The following is a 23993-nucleotide window of genomic DNA, read 5'->3' as shown; positions in this document are numbered from 1 at the left end:
CAGACATCTGCATGAGCCTCTCAGAGTATGGACCAGTGGCACCAGACCCACCCGGGGATTCTTAGGTCATTACTGGGATTCTCATTCAGAAGACCAGGGATATTTTGGATACAAACTGCCAGGCAATTTCCTGTGTAGCCGAGCTTAAGAACCTTTGCCTTAGACAGCATAGAAGGTATCCCCAGACAGGGAAGTATGGGTCTGGGCATCGGATATGTGCTCAATATACTAATCTCTTTATTCTATTGACAGCAAACTTGAAGAACTGGTCCATTTCCTACAAGTTATGTATCCCAAATTGTGTCAACACTGGCAAGTGATCTGGATGATGGCCGCGGTGATGCTGGTCTTGAGTATTGTGCTTGGGCTCTACAACTCCTATAACTCGTGTACAGACCAGACCGAGGGGCCCCCTGGGAGATCCACCTGCTCCGCGGCCCAGCGGGACTCGTGGTGGAGCTCAGGACTCCAGCAAGAGCAGCCAGCAGAGCAGTAGGGCCTCAGACTCCTTAGCCGTACCCTCCTCTAGAGCATTCACCCCACACCCTGCCCCTGTGGACAGTGTGCCAGGCCCAGGTGTGCCATGTGGCCACCCATCCCATCGGGGAACAAGGAGGCTTTCTCTTTCCCCTTGTCACCTCCGTGGAAGCTACTCACACACCATAAGCTGATGCTTTGAAGGGATCAGCAAAACTCTGGGAAAGCATCTGGTGGACAAGAAGTGACCTTCACGAAAGACTCTGATACAGGGAAGAGCCCTGCCCCTGAGCCAGAGGGCTGGGAGAACTGAAGGCCCTTCATTCAGGGGACAGCGAGAAGCCTGCTCTCTCTTTTCCTCCCTATGTTTCAGAATCAGGAAGAGTTGCAGCTAATGGCCAGTACTGACCATAAGGATCAGACCTGGGACTTGGAGTCACAGCGTGGATATCTTCCCACTTCATTTGCCACAACCACTCTTTAGCCTTCTCTCTCTCCTTCAGAATCACCATTCCTTGTCAGAGCGTGGGAAAAGCTTCCTCAGAAAAGTACACAGGCTAAAAGTAGCCCCATGCTCGAAAGGAAGCAGGAAGATGTGAGTTCATATATAACGTATCTTTATGCATCCGGACTGTACACACAACATGTTTGTGCACAGACACCCACTCTCTGGAAGTGTGCTCTGCTCAGTGGAAGCCATGTTGTGCCAAGCAATTGGTTTTCACTGGGTATGGAGCAGTAGTCACCAGGCATCAATACAGGGAGCCTCCACACACTCTGAAGATGTTTGAGAGCCCTGAGAAATCACGTCTGCATTGCACGTCCAGTACCAGTTTGGAGCTGCTCTTCTGCACGGTCTGTTCCCTGGTTGTGCAGTGCCTTTGAAAGTGATCCTACATAGCTAACCCACCCCTTGGGTAAGAAAAGGTGTGCCTTCCACTCTGGACTCTCACGCTGCCTTGCACCTCAGGGCTGCTGTTCTCATGGTGTTTCCTGCCCAAATGTGTCCTTTGGAAGACCCGCTCAGCATCAAACCGAAGGAGCGCACCTCACCTCCAGCACGTGTCTCTCCCACTGTTCAGCTGTTACCCTCATTTGGCTCTCATCAGTTAGAGATAGGACTTCTGTGGTGGTTGCTTTTCATTGTTTTTGTTGCTAACACTCATGTAGACCTTTATTGTGAGTCAAAACTGTCTCAGTGTTATATAGATAGCAATTCATTTAGTCCTCAGGAAAAACAAAATCTGAAATGGTGGTTTCTCTTTCTCTGTTTAAAAAAGGAAACAGAAGCATAAATGATACAAGAATACACACATACACACAAACATACACACACACACACATACACACACACTGATACAACTCGTCAAGCATATATAGCTAGTAAGTAAGTCATTTAAACTAGAGTGGTCTGGCTCCAGGGCTGTACCCCTGACCCTTCTCCTATGGTCTCTCAGCTAGGTGCCTTCCAGTCTGATCCCACCCCTGCCCCAGCTGGCCGTTCTGCTTCAAACCTGCCATGGTTCCCAAATGAAATGGCTTCTCCAGCTGTAGGTCAACTCATGAACATCTCTCCTGCCCTTGTCCTCTTCTCGCCACTCTTGAGGGCCAGTCACAAACACTGCCCCTCCATACAGGCCTCAGTGGCTGCCTTCCACGTTCTCACCATGCCCAGCATCCTGGGGGCATCCCACTTAGTGCTTCTGGGCACTGGTGAAATTTCAACCCTTGACCTCTATCTACGGTCTAGCTTATTTATACACCTGCCTCCCTGGACGTTTTCCCTCAAATACTATGCCTTACCATCTCTTGGGTAGGTACCTAACATGGCAAACACTTTGGAGGGAATCATTTCAATGTTGGTTGAAAGAACAAGTGAGCATTGAAGGTGGAGAGCAACCTAGAACATGAGGTTTCTCAATACCACAACCCTCAGGACCTTCCTGTCTCCATGAGAAACCTGTCATGATTGATTCCTAATCTCAGCTGGTTTTTATCTTTCTCTGTTTACTCTGAGAGAACAAGAATGGAACCAGACTACAGCACCCTTTTCCCAAGTTCAAGATTCCATGCAATCACTCCTTTTAGACGGACATGCCCGTCCTCTACCAATCCCGACTAGGCCTCACTTTAAAATGCTGCTTTTGAAGGGACGTCCTTTGCGGTGGATGGAAATGGCAGAGTGAGGAACCTGGATGTGCCATTAAAGGTAATGAGATTCAGAGCGAGGCAGTGGGGTTTTGCAGGCATAGGTAGATTGTTTACCTGGTGTCTTCCATAGAACAAATACAGTCAAAGAAGATTGAGTTACTAAGCACTGTATAGCCAAAGACAGGGTGTAGATGGAACACAGAGAGAGCAGCTGCTAGGACTCTAGGGGGTCAATGTCTAGTCTCAGTCCACCCCCACACCAAAAGAAGGCCCAACTTGAGCGAGCCCTTCGTCCTTTGGGCCACGAATTCCCATCCTGTTCTAGGTGAGACAGAGTCAAGGGGAGCATCTGCAAATTGCTTCAGCATCATCGCTGGCCTCTGAAGCCTGCAGGAGCCTGGGGCCTAGACCAGCAACCACACTACTCCAGCTGTGAGGACAGCTGAGGAAAAGAACATCTCCAAAGAGCATAGCCATACTTAGAACAGCGTGGCTGAAAACACCCTCACTGGGCCACCTTTTCAAGAAAACGGGGGATAACTTGAAGCAGGTACAGCTGCTGCCACACACGGCCAGTGACACGGAAGCCAGCCTTGTGTTTCCTGACATCACAGCAAAATGAAATAAAAGTTTCCATTCAAGATGCCTCTGAAACAGGACATTTCTGCTTAGCTTCCAGCGTCTGGTTACCAGCCTTCTGCTGCAGAGGAATGTGTTTGCGGCACCACTGATGTCACTTCCTAAAGGACCTTCACTTTCTAGCCACCGTGAAGTCTGTCTCCTTTGCACAGCCTGGAAGAGGAAACAGCAAGGGGGACGCTGGACCTATGTCACCGGCTGTCAGTCCTTCACGTTAAGCCCGCACAGGTAGGTGTGCTAGTGCTGAACTTAGAATGTCACTTAGCTGAGTTTGAAAATAAACGCACATTTCCAAACCTTTGGCAGAAGTCAGACGCCTCTTTGTTATGTGGAGCCGAAGCCTAATCTTTCTCCAGTGCTGGATTAGATCCCCAGAGAACTAGAGAATCAGGGTCTAATCTGTAAAGATGGGATCTCTCTCCAAAGATGTCTGTGACTTTTACCGTTGCTAAAATACCCTGGCAAAAACAACCTCACAGGGGAAGGGTTTGCTTTGGCTCACAGTTAAGGGTACAGCCTGTTATGGTGGGGAATTCTTGGCAGCAGGAGCTAGAGGCAGCTGGTCACCTGCAGCTCAGCCAGAAACCAGAGTGGTGAATGTGCACCGCTCACTTTCTCCTTCTCATATAATACAGGATCCCTTCTAGGGAATGGTGCCCCCCACGGCGGGCAGGCCTTCCCACCACAATTAGCCCAGTCACCCACTATAGGCATACTCAGAAGCTCATCTCCTAGAATCTAGGACCTAGATGATTCTAGCTTCGATGAAATTGACAATGGCCATCCTCCAGCTTTTGGATATGAGATGCGACTCTTTTTCATATGTTATATTTTATGGGACTGTCAGCCTTAAGATAGAATATCCAGTTTTTCCTTGTAGGAATCAGTTCTCTTTCCACCCTATAGGTCTTGGGGACTGAACGAGGTTATTAGCCTTAGGGAGTCATACCTTTTCCACTGAGTCACCTCAACCGGACCTAGACCTTGGTTCTCTTTTGTTTGTTTTGAAGTTGATTCTCACTTGTAGTCCAGGCTGGCTTTGAACTTGTGATCCTCCTGCTTTCACCCTGTTAGTGTAGGTGTGTCCCCACCACGTTCAGCTTCAGAAAATGTTCATTTGGTTCATTATGCTGGAGTTCAAGCCCATGGTGCCTTTGCCAGCTCATTTCTGACAAGGAGCTCCCAGTGAGGGGCAAAGGGTAGTGACAGGTGTGGATGCTGGAGCGAGCGGCCTTGTGTCAGAAAACCAGAACCAGAGCTCTTCCCGCTGTCTTCTGAAGAGGCAAGCAGGTCTCTCTTTCCCTGCTCTCACTTCTCTCTCCCTTTCATTTCCTAACTCCCTTTATTTCAATAAAACCTCCCACATAAGCTCTGTCTGTATGGTGTATTAGTCTTTCGCCCACTGTGAGGCCTCTGCACCCACCAAGGTCCCTCTGGCATATAATCATACCATTGGTGTTATGATTCTGCCAGGCTCTCCCCACGGTCCTCCCCACCAGTGGGCAGGTGGCCTGAGGCATGCAAAGACCCTGACCTGGACTGATAGACCACTTTCCAACTACCTGTCTGTTGGGATTACAACACCCACTACTTCAGTCGAGAGACAGGTCAGCTCCTGGCAGCACTCCTCTTTCCTCTAAAGAAGACAAGAACAGAAGAACCTCCGACCAGAGCTTGCTTCACAAGCGGTAGTGCTAGCCACTGAGAAAACCCATCTTTCACCTCAACTGCTGCAAAGACCCTCCTCACACTGTGGACAACAGGGCACTGGGGAACCAACTGCCTCAAGTTACCTAAGACGAAGGTAAAGCTCTCCCACGAGTCCTTCCTCTGCAGACACCTGGGGGTTATTCCGGGACCCTGCAGGCCTACCTCTGCCAGCTGGAAGACAGATGTTGCCCTAAGACCTGCCCTCAGCGACCATGGAGGACCCTGGGGTGGCTGTCTAGGTAGCCAATCAAGTAAGTCTCTGACATTTTTAATCATTAACCCAGGTAAAATTTATCCTTCTCCAGAACTCTGATGTAGTTTGAAGGCCAATAGCTTTGCCTGCTTGACAGCAGGAACCAAGGCTTCAGCCATCTTCTCAGTTCTCTGTGTAAAGTTCAGATCACAGGCTTCACTCTCCTGGAGCCAATACAAGGTCTAGACACAATTTACCTCATTTCCAGACTCAAGAAGAGACAACTCACAGGACAGATTTCTCCTGAACGTTAAGATGATGCCACAATGAAGGAAAGGAGCAGGTCCTGCCAGGAGCTGACCCGGTACAGAGCTTGGGATGTGAGGATCTGAGATGCTTTAGGTCTAAGAATGTGTTTTAAGGTGTGCAAATGCCAGATATAAAGGTCTGAGGGAAAAGGCTTAAGTGCCGATAATCTTGACATTACTCAATAAATTTCTGATAAGCCATTAATCTAGCTCTGGCAGAGTGCCAGCACTATCATCACAGTTACAAGCTCAAGATTTTAAATTCCCTGTGGTTGTTTTCTAAATATAAACCCCAAAGATGCCTTTCATTGTGTAAGATCATCTGTCACAGTTTTCTGGATAGAAGAAAGATTGTTAATGTTTTTAATCAAAGTCATTTCTGGCACAAATATACTGCCATTTCTAATGTGTCTAGACTTATGTTTTCACACACTCAAAGAATTCTTGTGAGTTCCAGGAAGTCAACTTGGGTTTACCTCGAACAGGTCAGATGCACCCCTCCCTTCCTAAGCAGCCTAAGCCTCCCCACCTTTCCCTGGTCTTGACATCCCCTTCCTCAATTATCAGAACCTAAGGAAAATATTTTTCCTAAACTTAACCTTTTTCTCTGCTCTGCCAGCATCTTGCCAGGTTCAAGAGGCGCCAGACAGTTCTACATAGCCTGGACAGCAGTAAAACAACCAGATACCCTAGGATGTGACCAGCACCCCAGCTTTCTCAGGTCCCCCAAAGATGGTCAATGCCCCAGATCAGCAGGAAGTAGTCTTGAGAACTCAATACCCTCATTTCCCCTACCTGCCACACCTAACTTCTGACCTTTTTTAATAAATAAAGAAGAGTGTTAGCATCCAGACGAACCTGGCCCTGTCCCTTGAGGGCCTGACAGAGTGCATCATGTACGTCCTGTGTCACACCTGCATGCAGGGCAGGCAGTACCCTGTCTCTTTAAACGTGAAACTCTGCCTACTTCTCTCTTTTTCCTTTTCCCCTTTCTCTTTCTGCATCTCCCTCTCTTTCTCTCTTCCTTTCCTTCCCCTACCCCTTTTATCTCAATAAAACTCCCCACTTGAAAAGGGTGGCCAGGATAGGCTTCCTTCCTATATAATAACCATCTCCCAAAAGCTCCCAAAGGAACTGCACAAAAAAAAAAAAAAAACCCTAAAGCCGGGCGGTGGTGGTGCACGCCTTTAATCCCAGCACTCGGGAGGCAGAGGCAGGCGGATCTCTGTGAGTTCGAGACCAGCCTGGTCTACAAGAGCTAGTTCTAGGACAGGCTCCAAAACCACAGAGAAGCCCTGTCTCAAAAAACCAAAAACAAAAAAACAAAACAAAAAAACCCCTAAACCTTCTTCTTCATATGGTACCACACCGGAGACCAACCATTTAACCACAACAGAAACTTGAGTGACACTCAAACTGCATCCCGTCCATAGTAATGATCTTCATTACGCCATTTCTCTGGCATTCGTGAACCGCTCTAGCCTGGTGATGGCCATGACGTTCATCTTTCCCCTTGACAAGTGGAAACTTACACTGAGATCCTCAGATCCTGCCTCCTCAGTACATTGGGGAGTGGTCCCCATGGGTCGAAGTCTGCAAATGGCCATAGGTATACCTGATCAGAGTACTGGGGATGTAGTGGCTTGAATGGGAACGGCCCCCACAAGCTCATCTGTTTGAGTCCTTGGTCCCCAGTTTGGTGCAACTGTTTGGGAAGGACTAGAAGGTGCAGCCTCATTGGAAGAGATGTACCGATGGGGGCAAGCTTTGAGGTTTCACAAGTCCCAAGCCATTTCAGTTAGCTCTCTCTGCCTCACGCCTATGGATCAGAATGTAAGCTCTCAGCTACTGCTCCAGCACCATGCTCCAACCATGATAGTCATGGACTTACTGTCTGAAACAATAAGCCTCTATTAAATGCTTTCTTTTAGAACTTGCCTTGGTTGTGATTTACCATAGAAATTGAAAAATAGCTAAGACAGGGCATATCTCTGAGATCAGGAACTCTGCAAGGTAGGACCTTGGGTGGTCTCCGCTGAGAAGAGTATTGTGTTCTGCAAAAGGGGGAAATAGTGAGCCCCATACTGGGTGGCCAGGCTGGGACACTTAAGCACAGGCCTTGCCAAGTTCACCAAGTCATTTTTCTTTTTCACTCTTGGGTACATACCTGAATTAAAACTCCTTAATCAGGTTAGATGGGAACATGTGACTAAGTTCTGATTGCTCAACTATGAACAGGAGTGATCTAGTCCAGGCTTAGCCTCAAAAGCAGTCTTTAGCACCGTTATCTACATGTGCTGGTTCACTGTGAAGATCTTGGAAGGGAACACAGAGAGATCAGAAGGCAGGAGTGGCACGGGAGACAGGTGGAAACAGCTTCAGTCTGTGGAAACATCATGCTGTGGATTCCTCAGTGTACACACTCACTATTACTGCCGTCAGCACCTGTCAGTCATTGCAATACCACGGACATTTCAAGTGTGCCGTTGAGTTGTGGAGTTGTTGGTTGCAGTAGTTAGACTACAGTGACTAATACACTTGCCTACCTGTATGTTTCTTTCTTTCTTCACCTTTTTTGGAGACAAGGTTTCTCGGTGTAATTCTGTCTGTCCCAGAACTCACTCTGTAGACCAGGCTGGCCTTGTAGGCAGAGATCTGCCTGCCTCTGCTGATTAAAGGTGCTGAGATTAAAGGTGTGCGCCACCACCCAGCCCACCTGTACATTTCTTAAGAATAACCTGTATTCTTGCCATAGAACCACTATTATTTCTAAGTTCATGCAGCTCTGTCCTATGACAGGCAAGGAAACTAGGGCCCAGGGAGTTCAAGTGCTTCTTAAAACAGGCTCAAGGACACATGGATTATTGGTGTTAGTAAGATTTTTTGTTTGTTTGTTTTTGAGACAGGGTTTCTCTGTGTAGCTTTGGAGCCTGTCCTGGAACTCGCTCTGTAGACCAGGCTGGTCTCCATCTGGCAGAGACCTGTCTGCTTCCTGAGTTCCGGGGTTAAAGGCGTGCACCACCACTGTCTAGCTAGTGTTAGTAAGATTTAAACCCAGGTCCGGACACTGTCCTCAGCCCAGTATCTGCACTGTATTTCTGTGCTGTCACTTTTCAAAACCTCCACTCTATTTAAATTGCAAGTGTTGAATTTAGAAGACAACTCAAATCTTCTTCCGATCAAAGCCCATGATCTCGGAATTAAGCTCTGTCTTTGACGTTGGGTCCAGCTGTGGCAATCTGTGGTCTGGTGACCTATGAACTTTTACTCCTGGCTTTATAACCATGGAGTGACACTGGCTTGCACCTTTCACATCTGCTGCTGCCCTTTGGCGTTCAATGGATAATCACTTCATTTAAATTTTACAGGGTCTAATTGTACACATTTCTCCTCCCATTGTGGTTCTCTTTGGCGATCCCAGCAGCTGTTACTTAGAAGCGGACAGCACTGAGGGCTGCGTTTCCTCATCCCGCTCATTCTCAGACATTGTAAAGCAGCGTGTCTCTATTGCCTCTGTTTCAGCTCCTGCCCCAGGTTCCTGGCTCCAGTTCCTGCCCTGGCTTCCCTCAGTGATGGGCTGGGACTAAGATGAAATAAATGCCTTCCTCACCACGCTGTTTTTTTCTCAGTGTTTCGTCACAGCGACAGAAAGGAAACCAGAGTAGTTCCTTGCAACAAAGCTTCTCACATGGAGAGGGTTAGAAGTCGATATTGAGTATATTCTAACCCGGGGAGGCGGCGAACGCCAATCGAGTTCCAATCACCCACCTCGGGCAGAGACGCTCCCTTTCGGGAGGAGACAGTTAGCACATAGTCTCAGGATGCTGAGAATGCATGGTGAGTACTCAGACCTAAAGAGAACGTTATCCCATTCCTCACACCACCCCGCCCCAAGACTCGGGGAATACAGGAAGGAGACGGAGCAGGAAGGCCGCAGAGCTCTAGGATGAGAACGAGTGCTGTGGAGTGCGGTCTCTGGGGCATGATGTGGCTTTCTCAGTCATGAAACACAGCAGCTGCGGCCACCTGGACACAATGGCGACCATCCGCACCCCATCACGCCCGGAAGGTGTTCATGAGCAGCTGCTGGCCAGAACTGGCTGCCAGGGAAGAAGGCGTCATTTCTCTTCAGGAATGTAGCAGCTACTAAGATGCCCAAGCTATAGGGAACAACTCCACATCCGTGCACATGGAAACTATCTTAGTTAAACGCTGGACTATAGGAAGAAGGCAGCGAAGGAGGGGGATTTGCTGAGAAGAGGGAGTTGGGAAGGAGAAGGCAGGAGATAAGAAGAGAGAGCAATGGGTGAATATGAATATCAAAATACATCATATACACGTATAAAATTGTTCATTCTTAAAAAGAAGATCCAGGCTAGCTTTAGTACTTAGTAAGAACCTGTCTTGAAAATAATATTTGTTCCCAATCATATTCTAACAATGGCTAAATTCTTCTCTTACCCAGATCATTAACAAATTGTTTCCTGCTTAGCCCTAGTACAAACATTCATACCCTCTTTATCCAAGAGGTCCCTGTCTCTCCCTTTGTTTATGGAAGTCGGTGTCACATGCTCTGTCTTCTACAGCAAATTTTCCCTTTCTGCCATCCTCTCTTCCTTCTTCTGATGATCTATTCTTTCTATCATAATGCCAAGCATGACAGACAATTACAGAAGGACACACTTTCCTACCTCTCTCTCAAACTTCAGTGCTAGAGTTGCTATGTTTATGCAAGGCCCTGGGCTTGTGCACGGATAAGTAAGGAGTTTACACTGGCGATATTCAGGGGCTACTTCCCTGTCTCTTAGAAGCTCTCAGTGTTTGCGAAGAACATGTTTTCATTACTGGAATTTTCTGCACATATGTCTAAATTTGTTACCCAAACCAATTACATAGAACTAATTATCCTTGTGATTACATGTGTTAAATTAAACAAGCAACACTCAGTCTGGATAGATGGCTAAGTATTTAAAAATAAGTTCTGTTCTTGCAGAGGACCCGAATTCAGCTCCTAGCACCATGTTGGGCAGTTATACTGTAATTGGAATCTAGCGCCCTCTTTTGACCTGCCTGGGTCTCTGCATTCATGTTCACATACCTACATATGGGCACACACATAAGCATTAATTTAAAAATAGTATAATAAACCTTTGAATAGGCAATACCACTCCCATAAAGGACACTTATTTTGGAGAAAACTCACAGACCTTTGCTCAAGGCATTACTCAAAAACTCTAACTATAATTATTGAAGAAGATGAACCACTGAAAATCCAGCTTGGAAATGTCAAGTGCATTCTGACTGAACACAGTGTGGATATCGTCCATATACTTCAGATGAAGAAGGTAGAGACTGAGTTGAGTTCTGCCAGAATAGAGCAGAAGTTACTAAGTAAAGTGCGGCACAATAATCTGGGTGGTGGTGCACACCTTTAATCCCAGCATTTGGGAGGCAGGGGCAGGCGAATCTCTGAGTCTGAGGCCCACATGGACTACTGAATGAGTTCCTTGACAGCTAAGGATACACAGAGAAAACCTATCTTGAAAAACCAAAATAAATAAATGAATAAATAAATAAATAATCCCTGTGATGATAACTGTTATGCAAATCAAATCTCCTTTCGTAGGGTGCAAAATGTCTAATTATGTTATTTGTGTTTTAGAAGTATGAGTTTTAAGAATGATTTATTAGTATGTATGCATACATCTTGTGAGTTGGTATGTGTGATGAATGTGGATACCTGTGGAGTCAGGAGATGGTATCAAATACCCTGGAGTTGGAATTACAGATGCTTATGCCCAGTGTGAGTTCTGGGATCCAAACTCAGATCCTCTGGCAGGGCAACAAGTGCTCTTGACTGTTGAGCCACTGTTTGGACCCCAAATGAGACTTTATGAATCTGGTCTCTTGGAAAAAATGAATCTCCTAGCAATGTAGATGTGTTCAATGCATGTAAGGAATGAGTGGTGTTTTGATGAACATTTATTATCATAATAGCATCACTCTTATTTCTCTACACACTACAAGGCAATGCCACTGAGAAAGGGGGGAAATGACTGGCTGTAGGAAGGAAAGAGGCACAATTTATCTTCCGTCTCTCTTGGAGGCAGCGACAGTCGCAGGCGTATACGGATGAATGGGCTCTGAGAACCACCACAGTGAAGTGTGGGAACGGAGTCCACAGGGGAATATGGGATCAGGGGAAACCTTTGGCAGCTGACACTGTGCTATCTGCCTTCCTCATTTGTGTGCTTTCTGAGTCAGCATTAGCTAAATGTTCCAGAAAGCCATCCACAAAGTACAGCCTGGGCGTTCAAGGGATGTCACTCATTTCCTCTAGCGTTTCTGACAAACCAGAAGCTTGAAAGCAGGGAAATCGTCAACATATTTCCAGAACTCTCCATCCAGCCTGGTGATTGAGCATCTGTCTCCCTTACTGCTGCTGACCAGCAGCCGTGCTTCTGAGGGGTCTGCACAATGCTCAGGCACTTTAGCCTGGTGTTACTTATTGCCTCTGCTTGGACCACGAGGCTCCCTGTCCAAGGTGCTGTCCTAGCACAAGGTAGGTGTCTTACCAGGTTTCTAAATGGAGGATAGACAAGGTCTGGGGAACTCTGCTCTTGACGGTGGGCTGTTGGGAATGGGGAGACTCTTGAGGTCAACAGAAGATTGGACAAGTCTTGTTGCTCAGTCAGAGATGTTTCTGCTGTGTTGTCAGCTTCATCAAAATGACTTAAATTCACCTTTACATCACTTGGAATTTTATTTTGGTTATGGGATTTTTTTTTAATAATAATGGTTTGAAATAAAAAATGAGAAGTCTTTTTTTTTTCCCAAAGGGTTTATTTAAGAAGCAAGCCAGGGTTGTGAATATGTAAAGCGATGTCGAGCCTGAGGAGGAATGGGTAACTTATTAAATATCACCCATGTTATACTACTCTATGCAATTGCTTTAATCACAAGGTTATTTTGCCACTAATGGAATACAGTGTTTTAATTTGCAGTAAATTTAGTAGGCAGAAAATCAACTGAAAATACAGGTTTAAATTTCTACCCTCAGCAGCACTGAAGGGAGGGACTCTGTGGCTTCTGTGTTTGTGGGAAGCATATGAGGAAAACTCTTTCTGCATAGGAGAAACACTGAAACCAGGGATCACGGATTACAGTCCTGGGCAAGTGAGGTAACAGGGTTATTAAGGAGTAATCGTTCTGCTGAAGATGCTGAGACAGGCGCTGTATCAGGAACGGACATTCTGGCTTGATTGATAGATTGCTGGAGGCAGTTTTTATGAGAGGTTAGAGCTGGAAGCCCAGAACTGTCACATTTAAATAAACCTGGTCCTCTTAGAACTCCCACCCAGAGACCATTCCCTTTCCCCCCTCCTGGTCCTCTTAGAAATCCCCCCGGGGGATCATTCCCATCCCCCCCCTCCTGGTCCTCTTAGAACTCCCACCCAGAGGCCATTCCCATCCCCCCTGCAACGCTGCCGTCACACAAGTTATTTTGGAGTCTTTTTTTAAAGATAGTTTCTTATAGCCCAAATTCACTATGTATCTGAGAATGAGTTTGAACCCCTGATTCTTTTTGCCTTCATCTTGTCTTGTGAATGTTGGGATTACAGGTGTGTACCACCATGCCCAGTCTTAGCAATGGCGAAGAGTGACCTGAAGGCACTGCACACACTGGGCAAGTTCTCCCAACTAAGCCACATCTCTAGACTTAGAAAATCATTCTTTGATAATGACCCTACCTATGTGCTTCATCCTCAATAACGGCAATTTTTTCCTAAGGAAGTTAAATACTTGGAAAGAGCAGAAAGGCAGCTGGTTGCCAGCAGAAACTCCTACTGAACTCTGGTGATGTAGTGAGCACAGACAGAAACATCTTAAAGGATTTGTTAGAGAGAGATTCAGAATTGAGTGTATATGGAGTTCTTTGATTCCTCTCTCAATAAAACATTTTCTATATGAAATAAAAGGCTGGGTGGTGGTGGCACATGCCTTTAATCCCAGCACTTGGAAGGCAGAAGCAGGCGGATCTCTGAGTTTGAGGCCAGCCTGGTCTATAAGAGCTAGCTAGTTTCAGCACAGCTAGGGCTGTAAACAGAGAAACTCTGTCTCAGTCCTTCCCCCACAGAAGACATTAGTGAAGCCAAGGGATTTGTCTGATCCATGCAGGTAGTAAATACTAACACTTGGCGTTGACTCCACCCTGTATGAGTCCCAAGAGCGTACTGTTCCTACAATCTGTGATGTTTTCTAAGCAGTCTTACAGAAAGCAGGATAGGAGTGGACCGTTAGATTCCAGCTCGGTGTTAGAGTTTCTAAATGAAACTCGAGAGCATGAAGTTCTATAATCTATCACCTCCCATGGATCTGACTAGGTGAGCATTACCTAGTTTAGTTCCGAACACAAGGCCTGACAGGGTAGAATTTCACAGATGAAAGCATTGACTTGTCCCCAAGATTCAAACAGCCAAGTAGCAGCCGGTGAAGCAAGGAGTTTTTTGCCTGGGCTTGGGAATTTGAAATGGACTTTCACAGATAAAACCCGACAGGGGTGTGTGTGTCTGACAAGAAAATTTCATGCTGTTTTAAGTAAGTTTCTATTTTGGGGCCATTAGGCTATCTCAGAATCATGAGGTCCTTGGGCTGAAGGCTGGACATCCCTTCCAGAGCCCTGCAGAGCCATTACTTAGAAGGCTAAAATGTCTTTTTTTATGGGCCTCCAAAGATAAAACCCAACAGGAATAAGGAAGGCAATGGAATGCAATAAAACCTGGTAATTTTGTATAGGTCTGCAAGTTCCATTAAAGTGTGGGGGGGGAAGACCCCATATCCACTAGGTTTTGAGAAAAAAATTATTCTGAAAAGTTCCACTGCCTCAGCCTTTCCAGGAAGATCAGTCTGTGGTGGGTACACCAGTTGCTTAGAAGACCAAAGAGAGGGCTGTTAGCTACAGTTATCTATTAGTTCCTGGTATGGCAGATGCTATGTCAAGTCCTGTTAGAATTCATTCACATGACTCCCACCACCTGTGCAGTCCATGATGTTACTCTTTAAATTCCAAATAAGGAAATGAGTGCAAAAAGCTAGAATAACAATCATAAGGTCTCAGAACTACAGAGCAGCGTAGGTGATACCAAGCCCTGCTCCCACTCAAACTCAACTTTATTTATTTAGTTCCCCTGCCCTGCAAGTTTTCCTGCCAACTGCTGCAGGAATTTCTGAGTAAGCCTGTCCTCCAATGGCCAGAAAGGACCTGAAATGGAGAACTCACATTCTTTCTAGCAAGCTCATGGCCAGGTCCTGTTAAAACAGGAGCATCCCTGGCCACATTACTTTGGAGTACTGGTAATGATTATTGTGTTAACCTGAGCTCTGAATTCTGTCTTCCTCAAAGCCTCAGAGCTGTCCTTAAGAGATTAAAAGACAATGTTTGAAGCAACTAAATCACCTAAACCCCACCCCAGGAACTGATTGATAGCTAAAGCCCTCGTGTATTGGCAAGTTCCTTAGTGCAGAGTGAGCTCTTGGTCTGGAGATTTACAGCCGTGGCCAGGCATAGCAAACATCTAATCCAGAAGGTAGTCCTTGTGGGATGTTCCTGGCCTGTGGTGTTATTTCTAAATCCAACCGCAACCTCACAGACCTGGGTCGAGACAATGATTCTCTGTGAGAAAGCAGAGTCAGAGAGCTGGGAGCAAAGCCAGAGGCAAACTGAAGACTTTATGATTTCCTTCCAGAGCTTTCTATTTCTGCATGCAGATACATGGGGGTCGCCCTTGTGGGCAGAAAGGTAAGCCCGCAGATGAATTTCACAGAAGCTAGGGAGACCTGTCAGGAGCTGGGACTGACGCTGGCTAGCAAGGCCCAGATGGAAGCAGCACAGAAGTCTGGCTTTGAGACTTGCAGGTAAGAGCTTCACTAAAGCCAGTGTTGCTGCTCAACAGTAGACTTGCTACCTACCTTCTATCCTCCGGCCACTCAACCGATGTGTGTTCTCCTACAGCTACGGGTGGGTTGGAGAACGGATCTCCGTGATCCCTCGGATTTTCCCAAACCCCAAGTGTGGGAAGAATGGGGTAGGTGTCCTGATTTGGAACGCTTCCCCCAACCTAAAGTTCAGAGCCTATTGTCACAACGCATCTGGTAAGTGGGACCCACAGCCACTTCGCGTGGCCCATCTTCTCTGGGTATCTCTAAATCTGGGACCTGTGGGACGGGCAACCCTGAGCAGCCACGGAAGCAACAGGATAAGTCATGGGTCCTCCAAATGTCCCAAGATCAGGCTGGGGGAAGCGATGTGCCCCGCAGAAGAGAATGTTAGAGAAGATACGGCTGAGTGAGAGCAGAGGACAGGGCGTTGCCAGAAGCTCAGGGTTGTCACCTCCTATTCTGGGGTTTCTCAAAAGATAAACAGGAAGTGGGAAGAAACAGATGTCTAGAAGTGTGTGATGCATCCCCTCAGACCGAGCAATTGAGGGGTTAGCTATCTCAAAGAACCTTGAATTTCCCGTGGAAGCCTTATCACCCTCAGTCTTCAAAGAAGGAAATGTATCTATGGGGACGTTGGTCCACTTGTCTAATGCTTCTGTATTGGACATTCCCCATTTCTGTGATAAAAGACCTGCACCTGAGCGGTTTATAAAGCAAGGGAGGTTAGCTCACAGTTCTGGAAAGTCAAGGTCATGGCGCAGCAGCAACTTGACAATGGAGAGGACTTCATGTCATCACTAAGGCAGGGCAGCGTGGGAGAAGAGTGCTCACATGCTGAGATTGGGGGCCAGAGAGCGAGGGTCCCAGGAGAGCGCACTGATTTCTTCAGTACCCTTTCCTACCTCCAGCTAGGCTCCATCCTAAAGGTCCCACCGCCTCTCAGCATTGCCACCCTGGATTCTAACACAGAAACCCTGGGGGACACACTTGAGTCACATTCAAAGTCCAGTCTCAGTGAAAGGGTTCAAACTTGGCTCTGACTCTGACACTGCATTCTCCCCTCTGACCCACAGAACTCACACGCTGCACCTGACATCTTGAAAACAAGGCCCAATCTCGCTCTTTTGAAGGAAGAAGTTGAAACTTAAAGAGTAGAGCTCATGGTTTGCAGCCATCCTGACGGGCTTGCCCACAGGCCTTGGTTGCCCTAACCTAATGGTTTTCCTAAGTCATTTCTCAAACCGTTTTCTCAAAAAATACTTTGCTGTTCTCTGTGTCGTAAGAAGGCTGCTTGACTCATTACTCTTCACATGTGTCCACCTTTCTGAAGGTCAGATAGCAAGTGATTGTATTTACACAGACAGATGTCAATATTAATTTGTAAGATCAGAGAGAAAAGTAAAGCTCACCAGCCAACTTTAGCAAAATTGAATCCAGGAATTCCAAGCAGTTCTCTGAACAAAAGGACTTTGACATAAGAAGGGCTCTTAGAGACACCCGTCCTGGTCCCTGCCTTCACCAATAGTTCAGTGTGTGTGTGTGTGTGTGTGTGTGTGTGTGTGTGTGTGTGTGTTGGGGTGAGGGCTTAGACTTCCCGTTGACTCTCCTTCTGACATGATGGCTTGGCTCTATCCTTCTCTGTCCCTCCCGCCTGTCTTAGCCAGAGAACTAGTGGTCTGTGTGCGGCTTATCTTACTGCCACCATTCCTAGGAGCTGGCCCTGCCTCCTAGCTGCTTCCCCACCTGCTGGCCACACAGTGCTATGGGAGCAATCCCTCCGACTACAGAGAGGAGGGGAACTCAGATGTGCCTGTTTCCTCCGGCTTCCTTTACCTTGTCCTCTCAGCCCCAGGTATTTCCTACACCCTGAAAGGTCAAGAGGCTTCAATTGCTGATGTAGGTGGTGTCGTGTAGCTGGGGTCACATGACAGCAAACAGCCAGTAGTGCCCAGTATTGATCGCTCCAACTTTGATTATTGGGGTAAGGCAGTGATTAGCAGATGGAAAATCAAATGAGGAGGCCCATTTTCTCCTTTGTAGTTAGTAGGTAACCTAGCAGATGGTATTTCAGCGCCATGCAGATATCCCCACTCCAAACCACCACTGTGGTCCTTGCTGAAAACGGTTATCACATAGCAGTCTACAGAGTAGGGCTTTTCTAAGTCTTTCCTCCTCTCCACGTTGATCAGCTAGCCCCTCCCACAACACACATGCATGCATGTATACACACACTTTCTCTTCCTTATACTACCACAGGCATGTGACACTTGATTTATTACAAGCATATTACAGCAAGTTTTATGCTTATTGTTTAAGTCCTGTGCATGTTCCAAACCTGGTATGTGGGAGTCCTGAGAGTCACTACTGCTTCCCAGTATCCTCACTTTGTATCCTCTCTGCTCCTGAGGGGAGAACAGCTCATTCCTCTGCGGCCCTCTGGTTCTTCTGAGTGCAAGATGCTAACCAGAACAGAGATCTGCATGAAAATTATGCTCATTACTAATGGTGTTTTTATTGAGTCTCAGCAAGGGTGGGGGGAGAGAAAGAGAGTTTCAACTCCAATTTAGTAATTCGCTTTTCTGACTTTGCCTTCTCTACCTCCTCCTACACCCACTATCTCAGTTCTCAGCAGACAGCACATTTTTTTCTGTGCTACAACATACAAAATAGCAACGCCAGAATCTAAGGAGATAAATCTATTGAGTAAAACTGAGGATTTCTTCACCATCCCCTGGAAGAAAGTCCTGCTAGGACAGGTGATCAGGGAACTTCACACAGAAGTGACTGGACAAAACCCACCCTCGTTTGAAATGGAAGAGGTTTATTTGCTTCTGTTTGTGGTCTGTTACGGGGTACAGATTTTATTATTTAAAATTTCTCAAATACATACACCAACATGCTGCAATGGTCCAAAATAGTGAGGGAGGTCTTCCTCCTAGTCTTTTTGGCATATTTATTTCTGGTCTGTGCCCTTGTTTTGGGCATATAGAAAGGTCTGTGGGCTATTGTTTACTTTTCCCACAGAAAAGAAGCTGGAATACCACAAACTGCTCTGTGAATGACTTTTTCCACTTACAGCCTGGAAATTAGCTGGACTGTCTCACAGAGAGGTCTCTGATTTTTAATGGCTGTGTTTTTAATGTACTCCAATGGCTGTCTGTATAGTGACTTATTCAGCCCATCTTCTATTGGGGAACTTTTTAAGTTTTAGGAACTAGACATTTCTAGATTCTCCTATTCTGCACAATTTGCGAGACCCCTCTCCAGCCCCTGGAGGTCCTCTCTCATTCTGCATCTGGCCCCTTCCCTACCTCATCCATTTGGTAATCGTTACTCTTCTGTTTGCCCTACAGTCTTAGGTGACTTCCTGTATAATGTAGTATGTAGCATGTGATGTCTTTTGCATATAAAAGTAGATATACATGAAAACTCTTAAATATGGTTAAAAAGGGTTGTGGACCCCTGTAAGAAATGTCCTTTCCTGCAGAGTAAATCCCAAGCCCTTTAACAGAGTAACCAGCAGTTTTGATACCCTGGCCAGATCTATCTCTCCAGTCCTGCCTCCTCTTTGCAGGCTTTTCCCTCCCGGGCACACGCACGCCATCTCTGGGGCCACACGATGCTCCTTGTCATTCTCCTGACCCAACTATTCTTGGATCATGCACGTCCTGCTGACCAGGGCATCCTGTTCTCTCCCTGTAGACGAGTTCTGCTCTACTTCAGCCACACTGGCCTTCTTGTTCACTGAGCGGGTTCAGCGCAGTCATGTTCTCACTCTGGGATTTTTTGTTTCCTTCCTGTGTCTGTCCTAGATCTCTAGCAACTGGCTACTTTGAGCTGCTGGGTCTCAGGTTAAGTACTGTCGTCCCGGGAGACTTCCTTCATCTCCACCTTTGCCAGTTTAACCCACACCCTGTTTCTTTTCACTGTTTATAGTCTCCTGAAATTCATGGGTTATTTATCCTTTATTATCTCAATTCTTCCAATGGATCAGGAGCTTTTTAAGAACAGGCACCTGGCATGGAGATGGTGCCCATAAGTAGCTGTGGAATGGACGCCATTAGACTTCCACACTTCACCCAAGTTCCTCTGGGCAGAAGCAGGAACTGTACTTTATGTATCCCTGTGGTTTAGAACCCAACAGTGTCTATTGTTTCTGGATTTTCTACTCTCGCTTTAACAAAAAATGTCCATTTTCTGAGGGACGAGCCTAGGAAAGAGAGGGAAGCGCAAAGAAGCCAGCAATGATATCTGTTTGAGCAGAGCTCTTTGCAAAGCGCCACGAATAGGAAACAATAGCGACTTGATGTGGGTGTAGTACTCATGACCTCAACTAGCGACATATTCCATTCTCAGAATCAAATCAACTTACTGAAACAATTTCTTGCATAGCTGCAGTTCTGGCCAGTGGCACCCAGGGCTATAAATAACCAGGGTTTAAAACAGATGTCCATTTGTGTTGTAAGATATTGTGCAGCCCTGCCGCTTCCGAACTGATTGAGGAAGTAAATTTGATGCCTATGAACTTCAGCATCTTCCTGTGTACATGAAGGCTTGAAAAAGGCTACCCGAGATAGCTAAACATCTGATCCATGGCGGACCCAGAGTTAGGAGAAGACAGACATGTGTTTCCTCAAAACTCTACAGAGTTGGGAAACACCAGTCTCCTCTTCCTCCTCTTTCTCCTCTTCTTCCTCCTCCTCTTCCTCCTTTCTCCTCTTCCTCCTCTTCCTCCTCCTCCTCTTCCTCTTCTTCCTCCTCTTCCTCCTCTTCCTCCTCCTCCTCTTCTCCTCTTCTTCCTCTTCCTCCTCCTCCTTCTTCTTCTCTCTCTCTCTCTCTCTCTCTCTCTCTCTCTCTCTCATCACTGATTTTATTTTAGATGCTGTTCTAAGTGATATTGTAGGTCTCCCACCCCCTCAAGTTACTCCTTTCTCTCTTTCATTTGTTCCTTTCTTTATTTCTTCTTTATCAGACATTCACAGTCATTCCAGAGGGGAACAAAATGATGGGAATCAGGATATGATCGGGCAAGGACCAGAATATGTGTCTAGAGACCCAGTCTAGAGAAGTCTGGAGCCTGGGGGAGAAATGACTAAGGAAACAAAATTTAATTTTCAAAATAAAATCAACTTACTGAAATAATTTCTTGCATAACTGCAGTCCTGGCCAGTGACATCTAGTGCAATAAATAACCAGGGTTTAAAATGTCAATTTGTGTTGTAAGATATTGTGCAGCCCTGCCGCTTCCTAACTGATTGAGCAAGTAAATTTTGTCTATGAATCAGACAGAGGTTTTAAAGATGGAAAAGGTATCATGAGAAAGCCAGGGAGATTAAGAACTGTAACTAGAATTGAAGGGCTAGCTGGACAGTGGGACCATTGAGAGAGAACTCTGGCTTTTGCGTCTCCTAGCCCCATGCTGTCAGCGTGGCTGAATCACCAAAGGCCTCGTCAGGGGAGGCGGGTGCTGCAGGTACTAAGGAACGACATTGAGATTAGATTTGTATCTTGGTGAGACCTGAGTTCTGGCTGCAGTGAGGAGCCTGGTGGAGTCCTGCTGCCGCGCAGTAATCTTTTCCTTCTCCCAACAGACACCTGGGTTAACTCGTGCATTCCGGAAACCATCACCACATTTGACCCCATGCTTGACACTCAAACACCCGCAGTGGACTTCCCTGTCAGTAGCAGCACCGACTCGGCTTCATCTCCGGACTCCACAACTCATGTTCCTGCTACCACTCGGGCTCCACCTTCCACCTCCATGGTACGGAAGACAAAAAAGATTTGTGTGACAGAAGTTTATACGGAACCTAACACCGTAGCTGCAGAAACAGAGCCACCTGTTATAAGAGAAACGGCCTTCAAGAACGAAGCAGTTGGCTTTGGAGGTGAATGTCTTCTGGGTCTATTGGGCAGGCAACTGTGTGTGGCAAACAAACACAACATCCAGCTCATCCCCATGCCGAGCACCCAGCACCTACTGGGCACAAATCAGAAGCTTAGCGCAAGCTCCGCTTCCATAGACTCATAGCACTGGCTTTGAAAAAAGCCTCAAGGGTCAGGTCACACATCATGAGCATAAAAGAGCTTTACTGTTTTTTACAAATAAATTATCTTTTACTATAGACACAGAAACATATACCTACATGGCCTTTGACTTTAACCCAAATGCCTGTTTCTCACAAGGACCTGTGAGACTGGTCTTGGGGCTCCAAGAAACAAGTTCTACCTTTTCCCACATTGCAGGGATAAAGGAGAAGTAAAGAACTCCCCACATTGTAAACAGAGGGCTGGTGGGAGGACTGGGTGGGTAAAGGCACCTCCTGCCAAAGCCCAGTGACATAAATTCAATTCCCGGGACCCACACAATGGAAGAACTGACTCTGACTAGCTGTCCTCTGACCTGCAAGTGTGGATGGTGTCGTGTTAGAGTTTACACTCACCCACCAACACACACACACACACACGTACACACACACACGTACACACATGCACATACCACACACATGTACACACACACCTACAGACACACACACAATGTGAAAAATAAAATTTTATGTGTATGATTAAAAACAGTCACAGAGAAGGGGCTTCCACACTCTTTTATCCATGTCACGTGTAAAAAGCAGTCATTGCGTGCACAGACAACACAGTGTGCAGGCACAAGACCGACAAGCCTGTCTCCTCCCAGGTGTCCCCACAACCCTGCTGGTGCTGGCCCTCCTCTTCTTTGGCGCCGCAGCTGTCCTGGCGGTCTGCTACGTGAAAAGGTGAGTCTGTTGGCACATCTCTGATTTTGTGATCTTTGCACCTCGCTTGTACCCTTCCAGAGTTGTTACTGGCATTTGGTCAAAATGGAGACGGCAACCCCTCTCAGACCTCCCTACCCTGTGACCTCAGCACAAGTATGTCATCTAGATAGACAGTAGATATTGATTAATGGGCACCAAGCTGAAGAAATGAAAAAGGATAGGTCAACACTGGGGAAAATCTTAGGCTGAATTTGAGTTGGGGGTCTTCGTCTGGGATGAAGGAGTTGGGAAGACATCCAGAGTTGGTCCTGTAGGTACTATCCCACATGAATGAACCCACTAATATGGATGAGTGATATATTCAAGTATGCCTGTATTAACATCAAAATAAAAATGCCTAGGGGGCTGTACCAGCCTGTCCTGTGGTAGACAGAGTGCTATTTGCTGTGACGTGTGTCACCTGAAGTCTCTCATTGTGATAAATGTCTGCACCGACAGGTATGTGAAGGCCTTCCCTTTCACAAACAAGAGTCCAAAGAAGGAAATGATTGAAACCAAGGTTGTAAAGGAAGAGAAAGCCGATGACATCAACTCTAATGAAGAATCAAAGAAAACTGATAAAAACCCAGAGGAGCCCAAAAGTCCACCCAGAACTGCTGTGCGGTGCTTAGAAGCTGAAGTTTAGAGGAGGGAGAGCTGAGAAGCTCCACCTGTGGCAAGTTTCTTGTCAGGCAACCAAAAAAGCAAGCTATTGTTGGTTCCTAGATAGTAAAAGACTGTGGAGTCCTCCATATGGAGGCCTCTCCTTATTGCAATCTTCTCTGGATTCCACTCTCCTACCTCCAACCTTTCCAGGGCCTCCTTAGCCTGTCTGTCTCCCAGACACACAGAGAGGGAGCTTTCAAAGCGCCAGGCCATAAAACAGCTCCTCAGCTCACATTCATACACAGGCCTCCAGGCTGCCGGACACCAGGTGAAGGCTGGAGTCCCTGAGACACCGGCGCCCCATAGCCCAAAATCTTCCTACAGGGAAATACGAGGCACAAGTAAAATAAGGAAAGATACAGGAGGTCATGGAGAGCCAGGTGACTTGAGACCTAATCTTTGGGAACCCCAAATAAACAGAGCACTAGCAGGGAGGCTGGGTACTGATAGCAGCCTTGTCGGCAGACTGTAAATAAAGCCTGGGGCCGGCCGGGAGCCGCTCCACAGACCCAAATCAGGTCTTAGAACACAGAAATGCTTTCTTATCTCTCTTTGGTTGCTGCTGTTCTCTATAAACAAATACACTTTTGTAAGAAACCAAAACCAGAGGGGCCCGGGGGTGGAGATGTCTGTGATAGAGCCTTTGCCTGGCATGCACAAAGCTCCCGGTCCAATACCAGAACCCGCCTACCCTCACAAACACAGAATGAAAGAAACAAAAAATGCACATTTCCATGTTTAGCTGTTACAGAACCCATTCTGAAAAAACAACTATGTTTAAAGGTAATAAAGTTTCAAAAGAAAAGTCAGATGATCTGCTACAGCCTGAGAACCTTTTACCTGAACGCTTGGTACCAACAGTATTAAGAATTTCAGATTATGTTTGAAGTCTGCCACACTTGCATCTACATAATGATATATTAGAAGACCCAGTCTGAATATGAGATCTATTTATGTTTCACGTACACCCAGCCTGGAAGTAATTTCATACAACATTTTAAAAATATCTTTGCACGCCAGGCGCTGGTGGCGCACGCCTTTAATTCCAGCACTTGGGAGGCAGAGGCAGGCGGATCTCTGTGAGTTCGAGACCAGCCTGGTCTACAAGAGCTAGTTCCA

General features: G+C 46.6%; 2 protein-coding genes across 3 annotated transcripts in view; both read left to right on the top strand.

Annotated features, from left to right (window-relative positions):
• Mrvi1 (murine retrovirus integration site 1 homolog) overlaps positions 1-3556 on the top strand; it is a 109530-nt gene extending 105974 nt beyond the window's left edge. For both annotated transcript variants that reach the window (XM_005351000.2, XM_026781028.1), the window contains one exon: positions 253-3556. In XM_005351000.2, coding sequence (XP_005351057.1) covers positions 253-496 — 244 coding nt within the window. In that variant the 3' untranslated portion in view covers positions 497-3556. The remainder of the gene's footprint in view (positions 1-252) is intronic.
• An 8305-nt stretch (positions 3557-11861) lies between these two features.
• Lyve1 (lymphatic vessel endothelial hyaluronan receptor 1) lies at positions 11862-23917 on the top strand. Its single transcript, XM_005350998.3, has 6 exons — positions 11862-12040; positions 15225-15393; positions 15491-15630; positions 21009-21305; positions 22109-22187; positions 22668-23917. Exons 1-6 carry the CDS (start codon positions 11956-11958, stop codon positions 22852-22854), a joined length of 957 nt encoding a protein of 318 aa, XP_005351055.1. The 5' UTR covers positions 11862-11955; the 3' UTR covers positions 22855-23917.
• The last annotated feature ends 76 nt before the right edge of the window (positions 23918-23993 follow it).

Source organism: Microtus ochrogaster, chromosome 8, assembly GCF_000317375.1.
Source record: "Microtus ochrogaster isolate Prairie Vole_2 chromosome 8, MicOch1.0, whole genome shotgun sequence".
NCBI lineage: Eukaryota > Metazoa > Chordata > Mammalia > Rodentia > Cricetidae > Microtus > Microtus ochrogaster.
Note: the sequence above shows the minus strand (reverse complement) of the source record. Positions and strands in the feature narration are given on the sequence as shown.

Excerpts from the sequence above, each read along its gene's own strand:
- Lyve1 (XM_005350998.3), top strand. The coding sequence starts at position 11,956 with ATGCTCAGGCACTTTAGCCTGGTGTTACTTATTGCCTCTGCTTGGACC. Across the intron at positions 15,631-21,008 it reads CTATTGTCACAACGCATCTG|ACACCTGGGTTAACTCGTGC; the intron begins GTAAGTGGGACC and ends TTCTCCCAACAG. Across the intron at positions 22,188-22,667 it reads GCGGTCTGCTACGTGAAAAG|GTATGTGAAGGCCTTCCCTT; the intron begins GTGAGTCTGTTG and ends CTGCACCGACAG.